Source organism: Cygnus atratus, chromosome 1 (assembly GCF_013377495.2).
Source record: "Cygnus atratus isolate AKBS03 ecotype Queensland, Australia chromosome 1, CAtr_DNAZoo_HiC_assembly, whole genome shotgun sequence".
NCBI classification, from domain to species: domain Eukaryota; kingdom Metazoa; phylum Chordata; class Aves; order Anseriformes; family Anatidae; genus Cygnus; species Cygnus atratus.
The window spans coordinates 59,682,812-59,703,402 of record NC_066362.1 but is presented as its reverse complement, the minus strand read 5'-3'; the positions used below and the strand labels follow the sequence as shown (position 1 = coordinate 59,703,402).

The 20,591-nt window shown below is 37.3% G+C and overlaps 2 protein-coding genes across 4 annotated transcripts in view; one reads left to right on the top strand and one right to left on the bottom strand.

Moving 5' to 3' along the window:
- Positions 1-10,748, top strand: part of CHPT1 (choline phosphotransferase 1) — a 21,577-nt gene extending 10,829 nt beyond the window's left edge. The window contains exons 4-9 of one of the 3 annotated variants that reach the window (XM_035561412.2): positions 3,033-3,117; positions 4,754-4,885; positions 5,273-5,431; positions 6,677-6,802; positions 7,255-7,365; positions 10,589-10,748. In XM_035561412.2, coding sequence (XP_035417305.1) covers positions 3,033-3,117; positions 4,754-4,885; positions 5,273-5,431; positions 6,677-6,802; positions 7,255-7,365; positions 10,589-10,633 — 658 coding nt within the window. In that variant the 3' untranslated portion in view covers positions 10,634-10,748. Of the gene's footprint in view, positions 1-3,032; positions 3,118-4,753; positions 4,886-5,272; positions 5,432-6,676; positions 6,803-7,254 lie in introns of all 3 variants that reach the window. The other 2 variants (XM_050714023.1, XM_050714024.1) reach the window with 2 other exon arrangements.
- SYCP3 (synaptonemal complex protein 3) lies at positions 10,615-20,591 on the bottom strand. Its single transcript, XM_035561424.2, has 8 exons — positions 20,131-20,591; positions 18,506-18,581; positions 18,078-18,112; positions 15,550-15,667; positions 14,435-14,534; positions 13,512-13,610; positions 10,805-10,909; positions 10,615-10,668 (listed from the first exon to the last, which is right to left on the bottom strand). Exons 1-8 carry the CDS (start codon positions 20,258-20,260, stop codon positions 10,615-10,617), a joined length of 717 nt encoding a protein of 238 aa, XP_035417317.1. The 5' UTR covers positions 20,261-20,591.

The window sequence follows — 20,591 nt, the reverse complement described above, 5'->3', positions numbered from 1 at the left end:
TAGGCAGGGAGTTCCACCGAGTTATGCCAGTGCTCAAAGAATTACCCCAGGTTTATTTGGGGGTTTTGCTTTTAATCTGGCTCATAATTGGCTTTGATGTGCATGAGGTTTTGTGTTAGTTCACAGTTCTAGTGACTTCTGTGATGCCACTCATGACTTTGTAGAAATTGAGTCTGTTCTCACTAAATTGTAGGAGGAGGGGTCATTGACAATCATGTAAATGATACCAATTTCAATTTAACTTCTAATTGTGTGGGGAATGCTGTACCCTCCTGTAGCCGTGGTGGTGCCTAATATGGTCTTTTGCTGTCTTTAAACAAAGAGCTGCGCTTTAGTGATTTCTCAAAAGAGGAGAAGCGACATCCTTCGCAGCAGTGTTTGAAACGTGACAGATGAAGGCTGTCCTTGTGATAATCCTCATTGTGTTGAGCTGCCTGCTAGCTCTGTCCTGCAAGAAGCACCTTTAGCACATCAGAGCATCGCTGGTCATGTAGGCCAGTGGTCAGCTATCTTTGCGTGCTGTTTGGTGTCTATCTCCCAAGCAAGCTGCCTCTGCGGTAATGTTAAGAGATCTTTTTCTTGCTGATAATGCGTTTTGCCACACAGACTATAACTCTTGTACCTGCTTACCCATCCTGCTTTTTTTAAAGGATATCTGTAGACAAAAATAGATGCTTTTTTAGAGTGATGGTTGAAAGAGGATAACTTCTGTACGTGACAGTGGACTGCAGTGGAAATGGACTATGCTGTAAGCACAGGGATTTTGTACCATTGTTTTTCTGTGCCTTCTGCTCCTGCATAAAATGTGAGAATGATTTCCCTATATTAAGAAGGCACTGGGGCTCGCATACTATGTAAAACTTCTTCACTAAAAACTTAGTGGCTTCTGTGTAAATACAGCGGTAATGCATAGTACAAGCAGTTTGGAATGGTCTGGTGTTCCATGCTTGCTGTTTGAAGCTGAGCAGACACAACTTTTCTCTGAGATAACTTATTTCTGTTTAGTGAAAGCAAATCAGAATTTTTTCAAGGCTCGCAACTTTCTCTCCTAGGCATAGAGATGAGAGTCTAAATGAAGGCAATAGTATACAGCTGTAACTATGATAATACATAATATGGATGGAAGCTCTCACTGATGCTGTTCCTGAATTAGTGACATTTGATTTTGGAAGTTAAATGCCAGGTGAGTCTTAGCATTGGTGGCCAGGAAGGATCAGAGCAGCTGGATACCATGCCACTGTCAGGCTATGTAGAATACTGTCTCGCCTGATAAAATCTTTGGACTTAAATTTGTGCTGTGTTGCAATCAACTGTCTGAGCCGCTGTAAAATTTAGTACTAAACTTTGTCACATACAGTGTCTCAACTCAGAGTTCAAGCCTCCTTCCCCTCCAACAATAAAAACTGCTGTACAGCTCAGAAATCCAGGTTTAATTGTACAGAGTGCAAAGTCTGAACACTTGAATTTGCATCTGAATGCTTCTGCGTGACATAACAGACAAACTCAGTGTGCATCTGCAGCAGTAACTGAGCAGTTGTGATGCTTCTTCCCTGGTAGAGGAAAAGCCCACTCCCAGCAGCACTGTCCTATTTCCCCCACGTGCTCATGTCATTGACTTGGAGCCAATTCACTAAACAGGCAGAAAACAAAAACTTGCACGAGGAAACAATTCGGCTTGCTGGCACTTCGTGGTCTGGTGAGTACTACAGCCAGTAGAAGTGAGGGAGCAGAATGGCACAGGAGGGAGAGGACGGCCTGTTCTTACAAATTTGAGCAGTGACGAGCACCTCAGCATGGCATCTGGTTGTGACTTAATGGCTCTTCTAAGACTAAGAGTTTGAAATCTGTGGTGAAACTTTGCATATTTTGTCACTGTCTTTCATTTGAAAGTTCAACGTTACTGTGAGTGTCAAGATCAGATAAATGTTTTCCATTAGCCAAGAGCTGATTCCTATCTCATTTTTAAAATGCACTGTTTTCTGTGCAGATAGTTTGCATGCTAAGCAAGAAATGAAACAACTTGACTTTGGTCACAGTACTTTAAAATAGCAAATCTGTTTAACTGCTTACGGGAATGTCACATTTTAAATATCCATTTTTACTGCTTGCCAGTAACTTCAGTACAAAGATCCAGTACCTGTCTCAAAACCTTCACTAGCATAAACAGTACATTAGACATGCACTTTTATTTACTTATTTATTTAAAAGCTGTATGGAAAGTATTGACTCTTTCTCTTGAGCCTCTGATGTTCTTCTTGTTTTTGTAAGTTTTGTAGGGTTTTTTGTTTTTGTGTGTGGTTTTTGTTTTGTTTTTTACATATTCACGTCTTCTCAAAATAAAGCATTTCAGTGATCAGAGACAGTAAGATAGTAAGGCTGTCTTGTCTGAGAACAAAAAAGGTGGAATTCAGAGTCTAGAAGGCATACAAGGCCACCTGTTTTATAAAATGTTTTACGGGAAAAAGCACCATGTCAATTATGACCTCTGAAACACAACAGATGTTCAGCTATCCACTAACTCAGTCCTCAAAATACTGCCCTTATGTTTTGCAGGCTGTATCTGTCAAACTGTCATGATACAATGGCTTAAAGAAACCTCTTCTGTCCCATTCTGCTCTTCATGGTTCCTACTTCTGTATGATATACTATTAATGGAAATGTTTGACTATGAGCTTGCCTTAACGTTTAACTTTGATTTGTTACTTACCCAAGAAGTCTGTAGATTTATTCAAAATTCTAAAATAGTTAACAACGTATTCATTAAGCACTTTTTTTCCCCTATTAAAAATGTATGTAGCTTGTTCTAGATAGGCTTATAGGTTTAATTTTAAAGGTTAACCAAAGATGTGTGCCTCCAGGTAGATTATCTTTCTCAGTCAAGGAAAATCATATTCTTTATGCATTTCATGGCTTGAGGAGGTAATTTGAAATAACTGGGTTTTGATCTGTTCTCCCTGCCCCCATCCCCTATACTCAAAGGGAACAGAACCTTTACTTTCAACTAAATTTCTATTCTATTCTTTTCTTCCTAGAGTTGATGTAACTGAAGTTCAGATAGCCATAACGCTGCTGCTTTTGATATCAGCGTTTGGTGGAACAGCAATATGGGACTATAAGGTAAGTGTATTAGGTATGCAGTGTTCGGGTAGAGTACAGAGCTCCTGTTGAGTTCCCAGTTTCCATGGTATTTGAAGCCATCCTATGCAACGATCCCCTTCTAGTTCTCTAATGTTCTGTTTTGTTGTCTTGTACAAACAGAGGTTATATTTACATTGTAGTTAACTTAGATATAACAGTGTGACTTCCTATACACAAATTTAGAGCTGTGTAGAGGAAAAAAGACCCCATCTTCCATACATAAACTTCTGATCTTCTACTGATACTCTGTTTGTAATCAAGCTTTAATACATTTTTTTGTTAGCTTTCCTTTGTGTATTTTATTGTAAGACAGACATATCTGTTCAGCTAAATGATTTATAGGATCATTTTATTGATCCTATATTTAGGATCAATATTTATTTTTAGAAAGCTTTATTTTAAAATTGAAAGATTAAATGCATTAATCTGTCAAAACTATGGGATGAAATAATTCAGATTTACATGTCAGTGGAGATGTACTGATTTTTAATGGGTTATGTCAGAGCTGACATAAATGTAAATACCTATATTTAAAGAATTGTTTTCTGTCCAAAACAGAAATAAAATATTTTTGTCTGGCTTTTATTCTGATCTTTAAAGATGTACTTCAGTATGCATCAAAAGTATATGAGACTAACATCTTCATCTTTTGTAGTATCCTTACTTAGAAATAAATAGTTCTGTTTGGTCATAGGAAACAGAAGAGCTGAGACAATTCCTTGGTGTTGATAACCCATGGATATTGATCTAAATATAAACCACCAACTAATTCAAATTATTTCACCAGTTTGCACAGTCATTAGGAAATGTTTAGATGAACCTTGTTTCCCTCCTCCATCCTTTAAGGTGCTTTTTGCTCTGTTTTCAAACAGCATACTTTTGTGTTGCTAAACAAAGTAGGTACATTAAATTTTAAACAGTAGTGAAGTATGATTGTTTCTTCTTCAGCAATAAAATCTGTGGTAGTTATGCCGTATCTCAAAAAAATCTACATTCAAAAATATAATCAATGGTTTCAATTTATTGGTACTTTTTTTTAATCCTCTGCTGCCTTTGGAAGTTTCCTTGAAACTGCAATTGATTCTGAAGGTAACTGTTTAACTAAAATTTTTATCTGGAGATTATCCTAAGTGCAAAGATACAGCATACAAACAACATGTACCAAAACACAAGGCAGGCAGATGGTGTTTGTGTTTCCTGGGGTTCAGTATTGTTTTACCCACTGAAATGGAAGGATCTATCCTTCCTGCCCCTCCCATGTCCTGGCGAGGCAGTAGTCTATGTCAAGTTTTTTGCTTATAATGTTCTTCAACTATTTTTACTACATAAGGATATACAGAACAAAATCTAGCTTAACTTCATGACCAGAACTTAAATACTCAAAAGTTGAGTTTAAACATTCCCAAAAGAAATTTGACATCTCCTAAATAAGGAAACAAATTCCAAATACTGTCTTCCAGAGCTTGTTCCCAGGAAAACAGTAGTTCAAATAAAATGACTGCTTATAAGGTTTCAGTAGCTTTTTTTAATCACTTCTTTTCTTAAAAAACAAACAAAAAACAACAACGCTCTTACCATTGACCTTTACTATCTTTCTCTTGTTTTTCTTGCTAAGGTCCATTTGGTAGGCTTAGAGCTGAAGTTTTTTGTGGTTTTTGGCATACTGTGTGGAACAGCGCTTTCTTTTTTCAATTACTTCCGTGTCATCTTCGGTGGAGGGGTTGGAAAGAATGGATCTACAATAGCAGTAAGTTACGCCCATAATTTATTGGCCTTCAGATAATCATAAGGGTTTTTATCAGTTTAAGCAGACAAGGATATGAATTTCACACCTTGATGATGCTCATTTGTTGTTTGGAGTGTTTGATGGCTAAAGCAAAGACTTCAGTACCTATCTGCTCTCTTCCTGTTCCTGGATTTCTTCTGTCACAGGAACAAACAGTGAATTTTCTTACAGAATTGCATAAAAGTCACCATAAGGATGCCAACAGTATTAGCATAATGCAAATGGTCTTTCCCTGAGTTTTGACAACTCTAATTACTCTTACTTAGTGGGTGTTGCAGTATTTGTAAAATGTTGGTCTTATGTTGTGATTGAAGCTGAAGATGAGTTTTCTGTCCCTTTGTATTTCAGGGAACAAGTGTTCTTTCACCAGGCGTCCACATTGGGCTACTTATCACACTGGCTGTTGTGATCTATAAAAAATCTGCAACCCAGCTGTTTGAAAAACATCCTTGCCTGTATGTCTTGACATTTGGATTCGTGAATGCTAAAATCTCACAGAAGTTAGTGGTAAGTAATCTTGTTTCAGTCGTAAACATAAAATGTTTCCTGGCTTAACACTTGCGTTCTGAATCAGTGAGCATTATGCAAGTTTTCCTGCTCTGCCCTGCCTCCCTATTACCAGTTTCACTATGACCAATACACTGAAATAGACTCAGGCTCCTCCAGAGAGATTATGGTATATGATACCGATTTAAAAATAAAAATAAAAAAATAGTTCAATGTATTGGTTAGAAATTTTGGTTTTATTTAGCTTACTCCTAGAAATAAATTGTAGTTTATACACTGACTTTAACATCAGAAATGCAGTTACTGCCTTAACTAGCAGTGCCATGACTTCTGACAATTATAAAACATGAATTTACATCCTTATTAAAATGAGGAGATAAGTTTTTCAACCTTTTGTCTCTTTTGTAATTAATAACCTTGTCAATGTATTGAAAAACAACAAAACTAAAACTGGTATTCTGCAGGCTTTCCAGCTAAACAGGAATTCACCTACTTGTCTACATTACTAACTTGGTTCAAGAGAACTCTGTTAAGAAGACTGAGCCTTAAGATTGAACCTGAGGCAATGTATATCAGCCAGTCGGGGGTGCTTCTGAGCAAAGCATGTTTTGCCTTGATGCTTTATGCATAGCTTTGAGGACCATCTGCTCCAGAGGCAAATCGGTACAAGCAGCGGGGAAAGGCTTTTGCCAGGTTTAGCTCCCCCGGTTTTCTGATACTAGTGCAGGTCTTGTTCTTAACTCAGTGGAGTGAGGAAACTGCAGTAAAAACCTCTTAAGCTGTGCCAGGGTGTGAAGCTGGATGGAGAGCTTCCAATACAGCACTTAAAAAGTAAGAGTGGGGAACCCAGTCAAATAGCTAAAATGCACGGAGATAGATGTAATTAACTGTATTACAAAAGAACACTGAAGGACCTTTGTACTGCTTTTTTTTACATAATAGTCAAGATATACTGATTATTGAAATAACTGATATCACTCATTGAAGTGCTACATATTGACTGAGTAACCTGGAAAAAGGTTATTTGGCCCTTAAGAAAAAGCCTGTCAGGGAGCAGCAGGCTCTGGAGCATTTGTGAAGCCCTTGGCCTGTCTTCTGCTTATTTCCCAAAGGCCCCTTTGGAGCAGGCAGCTGATGTTTAAGGACATCATGCTTTCTCGCAACTCAGGTGGAAGCTTTCTGGTAGATACAGTGATCTTGCAGTAGTGCATTCTGTGTGTTGTGTTGTTGTTTATTTTTAAATAGGTGGCTCACATGACAAAAAGCGAGATCTGTCTTCAAGACACTGCATTTATTGGGCCAGGTCTTCTGTTTTTGGACCAGTACTTCAACAGTTTCATTGATGAATATATTGTTCTATGGATAGCATTGGTAAGCATTTTGCTTTGTATTTTTCATGTGGCGCATATTTAAAGGAATGGATTCAGAACTGGCTCTGACATTCTGCTCTGCCATTTTGGACTTGCTCGATTTCACCTGCCATTGTGGAAAGAATGCCAGGATACTGTGTAAATACATGTTTTGAGAGCTAGCTGGCTTTCTTTCCTTGGAACGGAGATCTGAAAGTAAAATGACAGATCTCTCCTGTAATTGTGCTTTAATTCAGGTGGTTTGTTTGAAGTTACTCTAACTGCAGACTAACCTTGTTTGTCAAATTTTCGTAAGCACTTAGTGCTGTTTGTTTTTCTTCTTCTAAAGTAGACTAGTGTATATCATAGTGCTAACATGCTTCTTAAAATTGGATATATACTGATCAAAGCACAGCTGGGATAGTTTTGAAAAACATTTGTTTTTAACCTGTTGCATTTTTGTTTTTTTTGAAGTTCATATCCTTGTTTGATATGCTGAGATATGCCACTGGTGTATGCCTACAGATCGCTGCTCATCTTCATATACATGTCTTCAGAATTTCATCTCATCAAGCTCCTGAACAGGTTCAAAACCATAATGACTGATTAAATAGGTCAAGGAGAAGAAAAACAGTTAGGGGAATGTTGAATGAAGCAGCCTCTCTTTTTGAGAAGACAGCTTAAGCTTTTCAATAAACTAGTGTTGTGAGAAAGCTCATACTATCCCAGATATTACCAGATGTTAGAATTACTAAATACAAAGTCCTGCAGATTATAGTGTGATTAATACTTTTGAACCAGGATCTACTTCCCCCTATGTTCTAGATCCTGCAGCTGTTATTTTAACCCATGAGTACCACAATCGAAACCTTTGTTTCCAGTTAGGTAACCTTAATTCTGTTCTGGTCTGGGGAACGTAAACTGCAAACCATGGTGCTACCAACCAGAATTCTAAGAGGAGTTTCACTTTTTCTTAGACCAAGTGACTAATCTAGCATTAGTTTCTAAAGTCTTCTACTGTGAAGTGGTAGTCAGAGGCATCAATGAATACAGTACTGCATTGTCAAGGCTGGTAAAATGAGGCATCCATGAGGTAAAACTAGTAAGGTTTTGGTATTAGGATGAAGAAGTATGGAACAGGAAAATTATCCTCTACTCCAAAATACCGTTGTGAGTGCCTATAGGATTCATGCATTCTCTGGTATCTAAGTATATAACCTACTGTTACTAAACACAGTTGTAGCTTGGATATTTTTTTTCTGAGCGCAGTTTCTGGTTTTGTGGCCATAATAAGGTTTGCCTCCTTGTGCTCCATTATCTAGACTGTAGTAGCTGGGTACTGTGAGGACACTAGCTTTACCCACCCTAATTTGTGTCTGTGAAACCGCACAAGTTGAATGACTCAGTTCTTTGACAAACTTTAGTGACTGTTTAACTGTGACAATGCAACCCACCCAAATGTGACAGTGCAACCCACCTATGTATAATTAATTCCCTCTGAAATATGTTTGCTATTGCTGTATTAATATATCTTGTAACTACCACTGTACTTTATCCAAACAAAACTGCAAGGAACTAAAATCTAATGCAGAGTAAAACTCTCCAAAAGAGAAAGTCAGGCATAGTATCAGTCTTTCTTCTTTTCATCAGCAAAAAGCTGAATAAAAATAGCTTATTGTCTGTGCTAGCAAATCACTGCACACAAATGCAGCTTAAGCTCAAGCTCCTTTAAAGAGGTAATATGTGAATATTATTTTTGTAAAAAAGCTGTTGAATGTAAGTGTTCGTTACCACTTTTATTTGCTGCCATGTAGCTGAGCTGTAAGTTCATAAAGACCTTCCTGAACTGTACAATAAAGAATGCTATAATTTGTTTTAAAAATATTACTGCTGCAGCTTCCTAGCTGCTACATATTAATCCAAAAAGACTGCCTGAGGTGTTCAAAGAAATTCAAAAGGGGGGAAAAATACTGTACATTTCTGTCTAAGAAGGAAATACTGATATACTGGAGGGATAGTTGTACAAGTTATGCCAAAGAAGCAGCATGCCAATTAAATACAGATTAGGAGTTCAGTCCTTTCCAGATGAGCCCTACTGTTTCTGTTCAAGGCTGGGAAAGATACAGCATCTACACCTGAACTTAACCTAAATACAGGTCATGGCTAAATAAAAGGGAAAACGGTGAAGACCACTTCACTTTGTCTGAATGCTGTAAAAAAGAAGTTAATCACCAATCACCTGATAAAAGCACATGCATAGGCAACTTTTTAGAATGAGGAGGTTTAGTTCCCCTGAAACCTCAAAAATGTAGTGTAGTAGTAGGTGTAAGTGCTTATAAAGATATGGCAGAGCTAAATAAATGGTAGGTAACTACTGCAGAAATCAGAAAAAAGAATTAATAGTGACAAATAACCTAGTACTGAAGATTGGAAGCAAAAACTGTTAACTGTATTTTGTGACATCATCTAGTCATCCTTAAATACTGAACCTGAGCACCACAGCTCAAATTAGCATTGGTAGTTACCTGATTCCCACCACAGGCCCATACTACCTCATACATCATTCTAGCAATATAACTTCTGTGTTTGCTCTACCTCTGAGTCCTGTGAGACACAGAACAAAACAGCTCCATACAGGCTACTTGCTCAACTTCAGTTGCAAGCTAATAGCTAACTAACAGAAAATTTAGCTATCCCTAATCTGGCTCCCAGAACCTATGAACTGTCATCAGATAACTGGATTCTGCAGTAAAAACGCTAGTAAGCTGGGGAGAAGAAGCTGTATGGACTGGTTTGGAAATACATTGTTATAAAATCATCACATTTGCATGTATTGGTGGCTTCTGTGTTATCTATTATTATATTCAGTCTAACAACTAAGTATTTTAGGAACTACCTAATTTGTAAAAGCAGATATTTGGACATAATGGCTTGCTATAAAAACAAACTGCACACAGGCTACTCTGGCTGTTTAATTTATACTGATTGTAATGAGATACATGAAAGATAAATGCTTTATCCTTAAATCAGGCCTCCCTGAACTATTAGTCATTTGAAATTGCAAAAATTAATATTCCATCTCAAGCCTTTTAATAGCTTGTACCAAATAAATGAACTAGATTACTTTAGCAGTGGTCTACAAGAAATGCATAGCAATGTTTAATTATGTTTACTTTAGCAGAGTCATGTAAAGCTGTAGCATTAAGCTCATTGTTCAACTAAAGAAACCTACATTTGGACAAATAACAGCAGTTCATAAATCTTATTGGTACAAAGATACTGCAATGCCTGTACCAATAAAAGGCCTAACAATTTAATTTACTATAATACACGTCATTAAACAATCTTACATGAGCTATGTCTATGAACTTTTATATCTGCTGACAGCTCAGGAGGCTAGATGTTGAAACAACAAAAGTCTAATCTGTAGCTTTTGAAAAAGGCTTCTATTTGCAATGCACATAAATGTCTAAACTTATCATATACAATTTAGGGAACGCATTTTTCATCAATTCTACCTGTCTGAATTTGGCATTATAGAAAGTGAAACAATGCAAACAGTCCAATGCCATTGAAAGCGAATATTAAGTAGTTAAAGATTAATTGGACAGACAGGAATTGGTTCAGGGTTTGCTACCTCTTCCTCCCCCCGCAAAGTAATAAATTTGCTAATATGCCTTCTCACAAAATTATCAGACACAAGGTTAGAACAATCCACTAAATCATTTAATAGGAACTTTAAAACATTTAAATCATCTTAAGGTAACTTCTCTATGGTTAATGCCTATACTTGTATCGTGTTACTTAGGTACAAGTTGTTTCTCCATTGAGCCATCAGAATAACATGGACTGAAGAGACTTGCGAACAGTTGCCATCTCTTGCTGTTGCTGTTACAAGAAAAGGAGATAATACTGAACAAATGCCAAACCAATGATTCCTTAATCTAATTAAATGAATGTCAAACGACTTCTTTACAGAATGTTCTATTTTTGTATTTAAGTTCTTGATAAACCTGATACTTACAGTGTCCATCATAATCTTCTTCTGCAACATAGCCATTTCTTTGCGAAGTTCATTTTGTGCACCAACTAGAAGATTTTCATTGTTTTTCTCTAGTTCTTCCATGCTCTACAGATAAGGATAATCTTAATTCAAAACTGCTTGATGCCTCAGGGTTAATTTGAAAAAAAAATAATCTATTTTTCAGACTACAGTTCAATTTTTATAGCAGCAGTGATAATTACAGATGAGTTTTGTCATGAACCTGAAAGAGAAATTGTGTGGGACTTTGTGCTCCACTCTACATTACTGTTTAAACAATATGCACATGGCAAAGGAAGCAGTCCTTTCCACTCAGCATCTCTGAGGTCCCAGCTACTATCCTGCATTTCAATAAACATAAGGGTTCTACAAGAAAAAAATTGGACGCATACCTGTCAGGAGTGATAGGGGTACAGTTTAATGTTATGACAACCTTAGAGACTCGACATAAGGCCTATAGAAAACGTTGAATTTGCTCCTCTTTGCACACTTGACTCCAAATAAGCTAAGGTGAAGCTCACTGGTTATCTTCCCTTTTGCACATACAGTTATGCCTAACTGATGTACATAGCTGCATTTTCTTTAGCTTGTATTTAAAGTTAAGCTGATTTGAGGCTTGATATTTTTTACCTGTTGATATTCTCTCAGGAGAAAATTCATAGTAATACAGTTTTTCATCTTTGATGAAGACATTGTTGACATTTTGAAATAGTTATTACTAAGATTTCTGTAATATCCTCTGCAAATTTCAACCATCTTAAACTAAGCATTGAAAAATAAATTTAAAATAGAGTGACTGTCTGACTTGGAAAAAAACAGATACCATAACTAACTAATTTCAAAAAAGGGACAGTTAGGAAATGACTCAAATAGAAATTAAGGCTTATTAGAAAGTGCCAGACTTTACCCCCTGTACCAGTATGTGCTGGGGGCTGCCCAGCTGGGAAGCAGCTCCACAGAAAAGGACCTGGGGGTCCTGCCAGAAGCGTGTCCTTGTGGCAAAGGTGTCTGAATGTCCCAGGCTGCTTTAGGCAAAGCATCACCAGCAGGCAAGGGAGGTGATCCTTACCTCTGCTCAGCGCTGGTGAGGGCATGCCTGGTGTACTGCGTCCAGAGAGACATGGACGTGCTGGGGGGAGTCCAGTGAAGGGCCAGGAAAAAAGATAGTTAAGGGACAGGAGCAGCTCTCCTGTGAGGAGAGGCCGAGAGAACTGGGACTGTTCAGCCCGGAGAAGGGGAGGCTCAGGGGAGATCTCATCAATGCGTGCAAATACCTGAAGGGAGGGTGCAGAGAAGAGAGGGACAGGCTCTTTTCAGTGCCAGGTCACCAGCACATGGGCACAAACTGAAGCACAAGAGGTTCCCTCTCAACATCAGAAAACACTGCTTTACTGAGTGTGTGACTGAGCAACGGAGCAGGTTTCCCAGAGAGGTTCTGGAGTCACCATTTTCAGAGACATGCAAAAGTTATCTGGACATAGTCCTGACTTGCTGGACCAACCTGCCTCCCAGTGGTCCCTTCCAACCTCAACCACTCTGTGATTCTATGATGCCTTACCCCTGTACTCATCACAAAACCAAGTGTTTAGGGTGCTTACATTTTTCCCCTCACAGTGTAGATTTCTAATAACTTACTTAGAAATAGTGGGGGAAGGAAATTCTGGGAATAAAGTGTTTTGTTCTTAGTGTACAATGACAGGGAAAAACTTTTTTTAACCCAAAAGAAGCAAAAGTTTTAGTAGTAGTACTCAATCATTTTTTTTGTTTGCTGTCTAGCATGTCAGCCACTTTTAGAAAACGTTTGATCATTATAACTCATGTTTAAAACACAATACACTTCCATAAGCACTGTCCAAAAATGGTGTTTATAGGACTGCCAAGAAATCCAAAATAATGCATACATCAACAGTAAAGTTAAACTGGATTGGTCATATAACCATCCAGCAGGACCTGTTTTCACTGTAAGCCATTATTTGTCAAATTCTTCAGTTGACTTCTTAGTGAACATTTAGTTTTAATAGCAGCTTATAAGAAGGAAAACCCTTTCTAGTCAGTGTTGCTCAGGAAGCAGAGGAATTGTAACTAGGCAATTTTAAGAGAATTGCCACTTATTAACAGGCACTTCCCTTACAAGAAGCAGCAACAGCTAAAAAGGTTAATGACAGAAAAAAATTGGCATCTAATTCTCTTTATGGAGGATGCATGTGCCAGCAGTAATAGAAGTTGTATGTTACAGCATGAAGTGTATTTTTAATAGATTAACTTTTCACTTTTTTCAATATGCACCAAAAACCTAAGGGACAGTTAAGACAAAGGCCTGTTGATTTGACCAACTTACATAAGCTTTGAACTGGTAACTGGTAAACTCAGCTTTAAGCTGAGCTTGGTTTAGAAAGCATGCTCTGAGGGTTATGCTTAAATATGTGAAACAGGAGAGCCAATCAGATCCCTGTGAGAAGACATTTAGGTAAAGCATTTATAAACAGATGTAACGTGTATGCATATATAGAAAGAACAAGCCATGTTTTAACCAAGAAGGGAAAAATAGCAACTAGCATGAATATTCACGCAAAGCTGTTGTCTTCTTAAGTAAACCTTAAGTCTGTATTTCATAAAGGCTGGATTAATATTGCCTTCCTAAGTGATATGGTAAGGATCAGCTGCCTTGTAAGAAGAAAATTTACTGTACCTTTAAGAATTGCTCATACAGTTGCTTAATGGTTTTCAGTCTCTGGCTTTGAACTATTCTTGCCTGTTGAAAAACTTTTTGTTGCTGACGAAACATATTCTGAAGCAAAAAATAATTAAAAAAAATCATGTTATTAGTTTACCAAAAGTGCTTTGACAGCAACACTGATGCCATTTGTCAGAATCAAAAATTCTGCCTTCACTGGCAGTCCGGGTCATACAATGTAGATCCCTGCCTGGGGAGGTATCCTTGTTCTCGGTAATAAAAGAAAGACTGAAGACTGGATTAAGCCCTGAGTCGTCCCCTGAGGTCCCTTCCAACCTGAACTATTCTCTCTGGGATACTGAGGGCTGCTAGCCAACACAGTTGTTGTGTATCCCAGGGAAATGTGCTGACTAGGGAAGAGCACAACTTGCAAACATGCTGGGAGTACAGATACAGCAATAGCATGTGTTTACATTCCACTGTGTAGCTTCTATCACCTTTAGTCATCAAATTATCATGCATTTGTGATATAGAGGCATACATTTAAGCAGTGCATGCTTAAGGACAACTACTTTCCAGTATTCCTTTGTCTCCCTACCCAAAGTCTGCAGATGCACAGATTCAGCACATCTGGTTCTTCTCCATAACCATCTTGGCTTTTCTCAAGCCATGTTCTGGCTCAGGGCATCATTTACTCCCATCTATAAACTTGAAGTAAAGTACTGCACCCCTCTTCACTTTGAAATATATCCCTAAACTTAAACATTTATGGTTTAAGAACCACCAAACCTGAATTAAATTTTTAATCAAGAGACACATGTTTGTTTAAACTATATAAGGTATTTTTAACATTTCTGCACTTTTACATTGGTTGTCTAAACAACACTATTCTCTCCTTGTGATTATACTGTGAAACAATTCCTGTGCTGGAAACCCACCGCAAGTTTTTCTTCCTGTTCCTCTGCTTTCTGCACGTCTACATCCCATTGCTGAAATAAAGTCAGGAACTGCTGGGAGAAATCATGATTGAGCTTCTGCCTATAAACAGACACTAGCTGTAAGTATTACAAATGCTGTGAAGAAAGATAAGGTTCTGTGCACATGGAATAGAATAAAAGGAGTTGGCATAGATAAAGATGCTATTTTGAATCAAGTCCTAACCTACTGGGTGTTTTGAAAAAATTAACATTCATACATATATTTTTCCTAAGTGAATGTAAATTATGTACATATAAAGAGACAGCACTCTTATACAAAACTCAGGTTAAAAAATAATAACAAGACAACAAACAACTTTCTTCCTAACAGAGAATGTCAGCTTTTCTGAGGTTTACTGTGTTTTTTTTTTTAATTCCAGTACAGATCTTGGCTTTAACACAAGGTGTTTATAATGACAAATCGATCACGTCATTCATTAGTTCATTATGCTCTAGTTTCTCTGTGTACATTTACAAAGTTTCAAAATTATATATAAAAACAAAAATATATATAAAAACAAAAAGTTGCAAGCGTTGCAGACTTTCGGTTTTAGCTGTCTCCTTTTTCAATTTGCTCTGCTTTTAGTATCAGGTGTAGTAACTAAACCTTAAAAGGAGGCATGTTATTAGTTGAGATGAATCTCATCTCCAATATGAAAATTATTTTCTTTCCTAACCAAAAGGTGTAAAACTTTTCCTAAGCAAATATCAGTTTTCAAATAGAAAGTTTGAAATTAAATGAGAGAAAAAAGTTTTGAAAGACAAAAATCACAGAAATCATTTTCTGTAACAACAACATTAAAAAAGAAAGAAGTGAAATCAGTTGTATAAGGTATTTACTCTCAGAATTCCAAACTTTAAACTTAATTCAAAAGAGAAAGTGTTATGCTAAAACGTTACTGACAGTTTAACCCAAGAGGACACAATTGGAGGCAGCAGAAAAGGGGACCGCAGTAGGTGTTTAACTACTAGATATACTACTGCTATTTAACAGCAAAAAGATGGATCAACTCTTAATGCTATGATGCAAAAAAGAATATGACTTCACAGGTTTAAAAAACAATGGTAAATGTTACCTTTGCTCCTGCTGTGTTTTCCAGACATGTTCAATCTTCTGGTTACTGGTTTTGAGTGAAGCTTTCGTATACATTTCTAATCTTTTCCTCTTAGCTAACAGAGCTTTGTTAATGTCAGCTAGAATTAAAGAATATTTAGAAATTAAGCATACCAAGATTTGTTGCGCGTTTTCTTAAAGATGCTGATGACCTTGTATGCTTTGGAAAAGCAAATGAGGTGTGTTCTAATAGGAAGAAGCTAATATGATCTGGGCTTCTAGCTGCCATGTAAAGAATCTTTCTCCACCTGGTGTAGGCACTGCTACAAGAGCTACTTCTCAAGGCCCCCCACAGACTCTATAGCTTACACTGGGCCTCTGGAGTTGCACCTGCTCATTGCCCAGCCCCATGGACTACTCCAGCAGCTGCTTTGAGTCCCACCTCTCCGAGGGTCCAGGCCTGACAGGACCCACCCTGATGTCACTCACCTTTAGCTTCTTTTACTCTGGTCAGGACAGGATGGGTACAGTGTCAAACTTGCTCTGAGCAGACACATACAGTGGACTGAAACCGTTTCATGGCTTCAATCCCGGGCAGCTGCAGTTCTTTCCCATTTAAATCAGTTCCTTACACGCTGTATCCATCGTGTTCCCTAGTGATCCTTACCGTCTAACGTGCTTCTAACACATACAGTAAGCCCACACACATTTGAAACACTAGCAGCATTATCTAATCAGTTCACATTACGCATCTTCAGACGTAGTATTTGGACGTTTCACACCGTGAATTCTTCCTCATTCAAACCTAGAGACGTCTTGGCCAAACCTCGACTGAGTACAGACATCCTGCTCTTTTCTCTTGTACCTCATGATCTGTTAGTTGCACTATCAAAATCCTCATTTGTTTGGCTGCACAACTGCAGTACCAGCTGAGAGTTTCCAGGCCTTCAATTTACTTGTCTAGGCTGACACTTTATGAATGTCATTTTCCTCTCAGAAAAGCACTAGCTCAACTGTTTTAAAAGTAATATTCATTCACATTTTGTAGATTTCAGAAATAAATTAGAGGTAGCATGGGATTACTATCACTGTCAATATATTGAATGACTGAATGACAAACTATTTCTCATACTTCAGAAAGACTCCTTAAGTACTTTTTAAGAAATATTTGGGTTAATGTCAGTTAGTATGTCTATTTCATTTTAATTTATATTTGGAGATTTAACAAACAAGTCACAGTTAGTTTAAGGTTAATACAGGAATTGCTTTCTCTTTCCATTGTAGGTTTCAGGAAACATCTGTCAAATCTGTCTCTAACTTGCTGAGGCATCTGCCTCTAATGCCAACCCTATTATTTTTGAGTAGAGAGCATCCTCTCTGTGTTTCATTTAATTTCCATCGTTCTTTTTTTAAGTCCTCAATAACAAGCAATCCCAGCTTTTTAAAATTAAACTTTGAAATCCTCCTCCTGTCTAGATTGCTAGATCTACAATAGCATACTAATACACACCTTAACTGTGAAAATTCTTAATTCGTGAACTAATAAATTCCTTGAACTCTTTCACCTTAAGCTTTACATGCAAACAATGACTGTGCACAGCATTTTCATACACATACAAGAATCAACCACCTATTGAGTAAGTAACACTGGCGTTAAGATGTTTTCCCTTCTTTCCACTCCTTTTTGATGCTTTGTTCCACTATCTGTGAAGTGTATTACAAATTCTTTGCAGGTGAAATGTGCTTTTTCTCTAAGCTGTCAGCTATCTAGAATTCAGCTCGACACTTTGAATTTTAAGTAAAGCCATCTGAGGATTTCATTTCACTATGACTTAATTAAATCCAAGTAGGCAAGGTGAATAAATCTCTCATCTCTAGATGACTGGCATTAGCCTCGTTGTTTGGCTCTGCTAGAAACTTTGTACTCTTCTTCCTGACTGCAGAAATTCTCATTTCTACAGATTCCCTATCCTCTGGATTCCTGAAGATGCAGAGTACAAGCTACTCTCTAGCTCAGTCTTTTCACAACTACAGGCTGCAGCTGCTCCTTACTGTGAATTTAATTTTTTTTTCCCTGTTTATCTGCTTATCTTCATATTTACATGCCCCTAATTTCTCACTCCTGTGTGGCACTCCCCAGTCTCTTTTGTTTCATTGTAACAACTTATTTAAGTAAGAACAACAGCTTTCTAACTCACAGTCTCTTCTCTTTGCCATATAATTACCACCTCTTAAACTGCATCTTGAAGTGGAAACTGATAATCAAAAGCACTCATGCATCTTTCCCTTTTTCGTGTATAATTAGTTTACACCAATACTTTTCTCTCTCTTTATATGCAGTTATTCCCTTATCTTCCTTCTCTTTCCGTCTGGTCCATTTAGATGTATTAAATATTAGCTCTTTTCTGAAAACTGACTGTAACCAATGCTACAAACACTGGCTATTTTATGCAAAAATCTCAAAAGTTATTTTATGATAATGGATTACTGTCAATTCTGTATGTTAAATATTAGTTATTTTTCAACTTATTAGAATGTAAATGTACTTACCTCCAAATCTTTCCAGCATATTCTGTACTTCACCCCTAAAAAATATTGTTTAAAAACTTTTTTTGACCATTTTTACTTAGGAATAAGACCAAATATGTATGCTTAAAACTAATTTTATTCACGTGCCTGATAGTTTAAGCAATGATAAAGCTGCTACTGTTTTACAAGATAAAAAATAACACTTACTCCTCTTCCCCTCCTACAAGAGTTCTCTTTTTAGACTAATTTATTGATGTTCAAAAAGTTTACTGCAATCTATTAAATTACTTCCCGATAGGAAAGCAGTATGAAGCCTTTAAAGGGTCCCGAATGAGGGAGGATGGTAAATAAAGTGGAACAAACCCCAAACAAAACAAGCTTACTGACTAACTGAACTAAGCGTCTACTTAAGACTCACTTATTTTGAAAAAAGACTTTCTAACCCTTACCCTACATCATCTGGAACCACATGAGTAGTCACCAAAGGTCTTTTCTTGCCATGCTTCTCCATTACTGGTGTTTCACCTTAATGTAAATTTCAGAAAGATTAACAAAAATATATTTTTGTATTTTATATATATTTATATTTTGTGGGGACCATGGGAATTATGAGAAGTGTAACTATTTTTCTGTAACAGCACTTCTTTGAACACATCTCAAGGGTCTCATCCATAACACATACAGCTCCTAAAATTTTGAATGTGAAGAGTTGACAGATGGTGATGAATTCTACAAGACTAGATATGAGTTGGCCCTGCCTTAAGTTCCTTGAGGGTGGTCTCAACCAGTTTTTCAGTCCACTACTACACAAATACCCCCAACTCACAATAAAACAACCATTAGAAAGCTAAAAATAATCTAAAAATTGAAAAAGCCCAATCTGCAAGAATTTAAATGTACTCTGACTGTTAAAGTAGCAAAACCACAGACAGATATATATGTTCTTTCAAAATAAATTAACAAATCCTTGGTTGACAGATTTCCATTACTGAAGGGGAGGGTTGGCCTGGGGGGAATCAAGATTCTACCCAATTCAAGACAGAAACATAGGGTACCCAAAATATGAAACAATACAAATTTAACAAATAAAACTATGTACTGTTTCGAAACAGTATGCATTAGCGTACACAGCTATACAAGCTGTCCTGAAAACAACAGACATTTATATAGCATAAAGTTGCTCAGCTATCCTTACAGAAATTTGGTTGGCAGATTATATAAATAAAAAGTGAAAGAGATTCTCCCCAATTCCACATTTTGCAAACCCTCTCATTCAAGAAGTTGTAGGAATGTACGTTTTGATCCGTATAGTAAATAACATAAATCTGATAGCCATTCCTATTTAAAGTTTAGAACACGCTGACTAGACTTGTCAGATGTTTCACAGAAAGCAGCATAACAAAACTCAGTGGAAATATTCCTGATGCTGGTTTTATTATTTACCCCCACATTTCAGTATTTAATCTGGACAACTGAAGAAGAGGAGAAACAGAGAGAAACAAAGCCCAGACATGACTGCTGAAAGACAACATCCATCACTTGATGAATGAAAACTGTATTTTTAAGCTAAGTCCACTCTCCATGACACTCCCTCAAAATTAAACAAGAAGTCGTTGGTTGACTTCTATTCTTTTTCCTCAGCTGGCTCTCTCTCTTCCTTTCTTCTGTTCATTCTTCCTGAAGTATTCTTAAACCTCCCAGCATAAAACTCCTACTAACCTATCCGACCTCACACTCCACACAAGTGAGCAGGGCTTTTCTCTTCTGTCCTGATCCCATAGCATTATATGCAACCAGGTGATGGAAGAACATGGCATTAAAATAAGATAACAAAATAAGGTAACAAGATTCTACTCTATTGCAGGCGTTACCTGTAAGTTTGAGACCTAACTGGGTACTACACAGAGCTATTCTGATGTGTTCTCTTACCAATCAATCAACACCATGCACTAGGAGGCTGTCACAAACAGGAACCATGTTTGCTCAGGCACTCGCTAACACATGATATCTTCTCATCTATTCATAGTCGGAAATACTATAAACTTTTTTTAAAAAATAATATTAATGTAAGCACCTTCTCTAATATCTTCCTCTGATCCACTCAGCTCTTTTCTTTCTTCTGGAAAGCCATAGGGAGGTATCGCTTGATCCTCCTGTGCTGGTTTACCAGCTTTTCCTGAATGCTTTCTTCCCGATGGTGCCATAACGAGATTTTCTTCCTATTGAAACATAGCACTGAAACATAACTTTTCCCACAGGAAGATGAATATGTTTTCATATTTACATTGATCTGTTTGTTTTGTACACCCCTGTAACAGTCTCCACCTGTAAGGACAAGAAGCAGTCAAACTGTTTTATTTTTCAGGTACTTCACAGGATTAACCATCAGTGGTGCTTTTAAGAACAGGGTAAAAAATAGCAGGGCTAGCGGGATCATACTTTCTTACGTTGAAAAGTAAACTATGCTCTTAAGAAAGTGCTCTTAAGGTGCCTGTCTGCTCAGTTTCCATGATGTTTATTTTATGTTTTATCAGA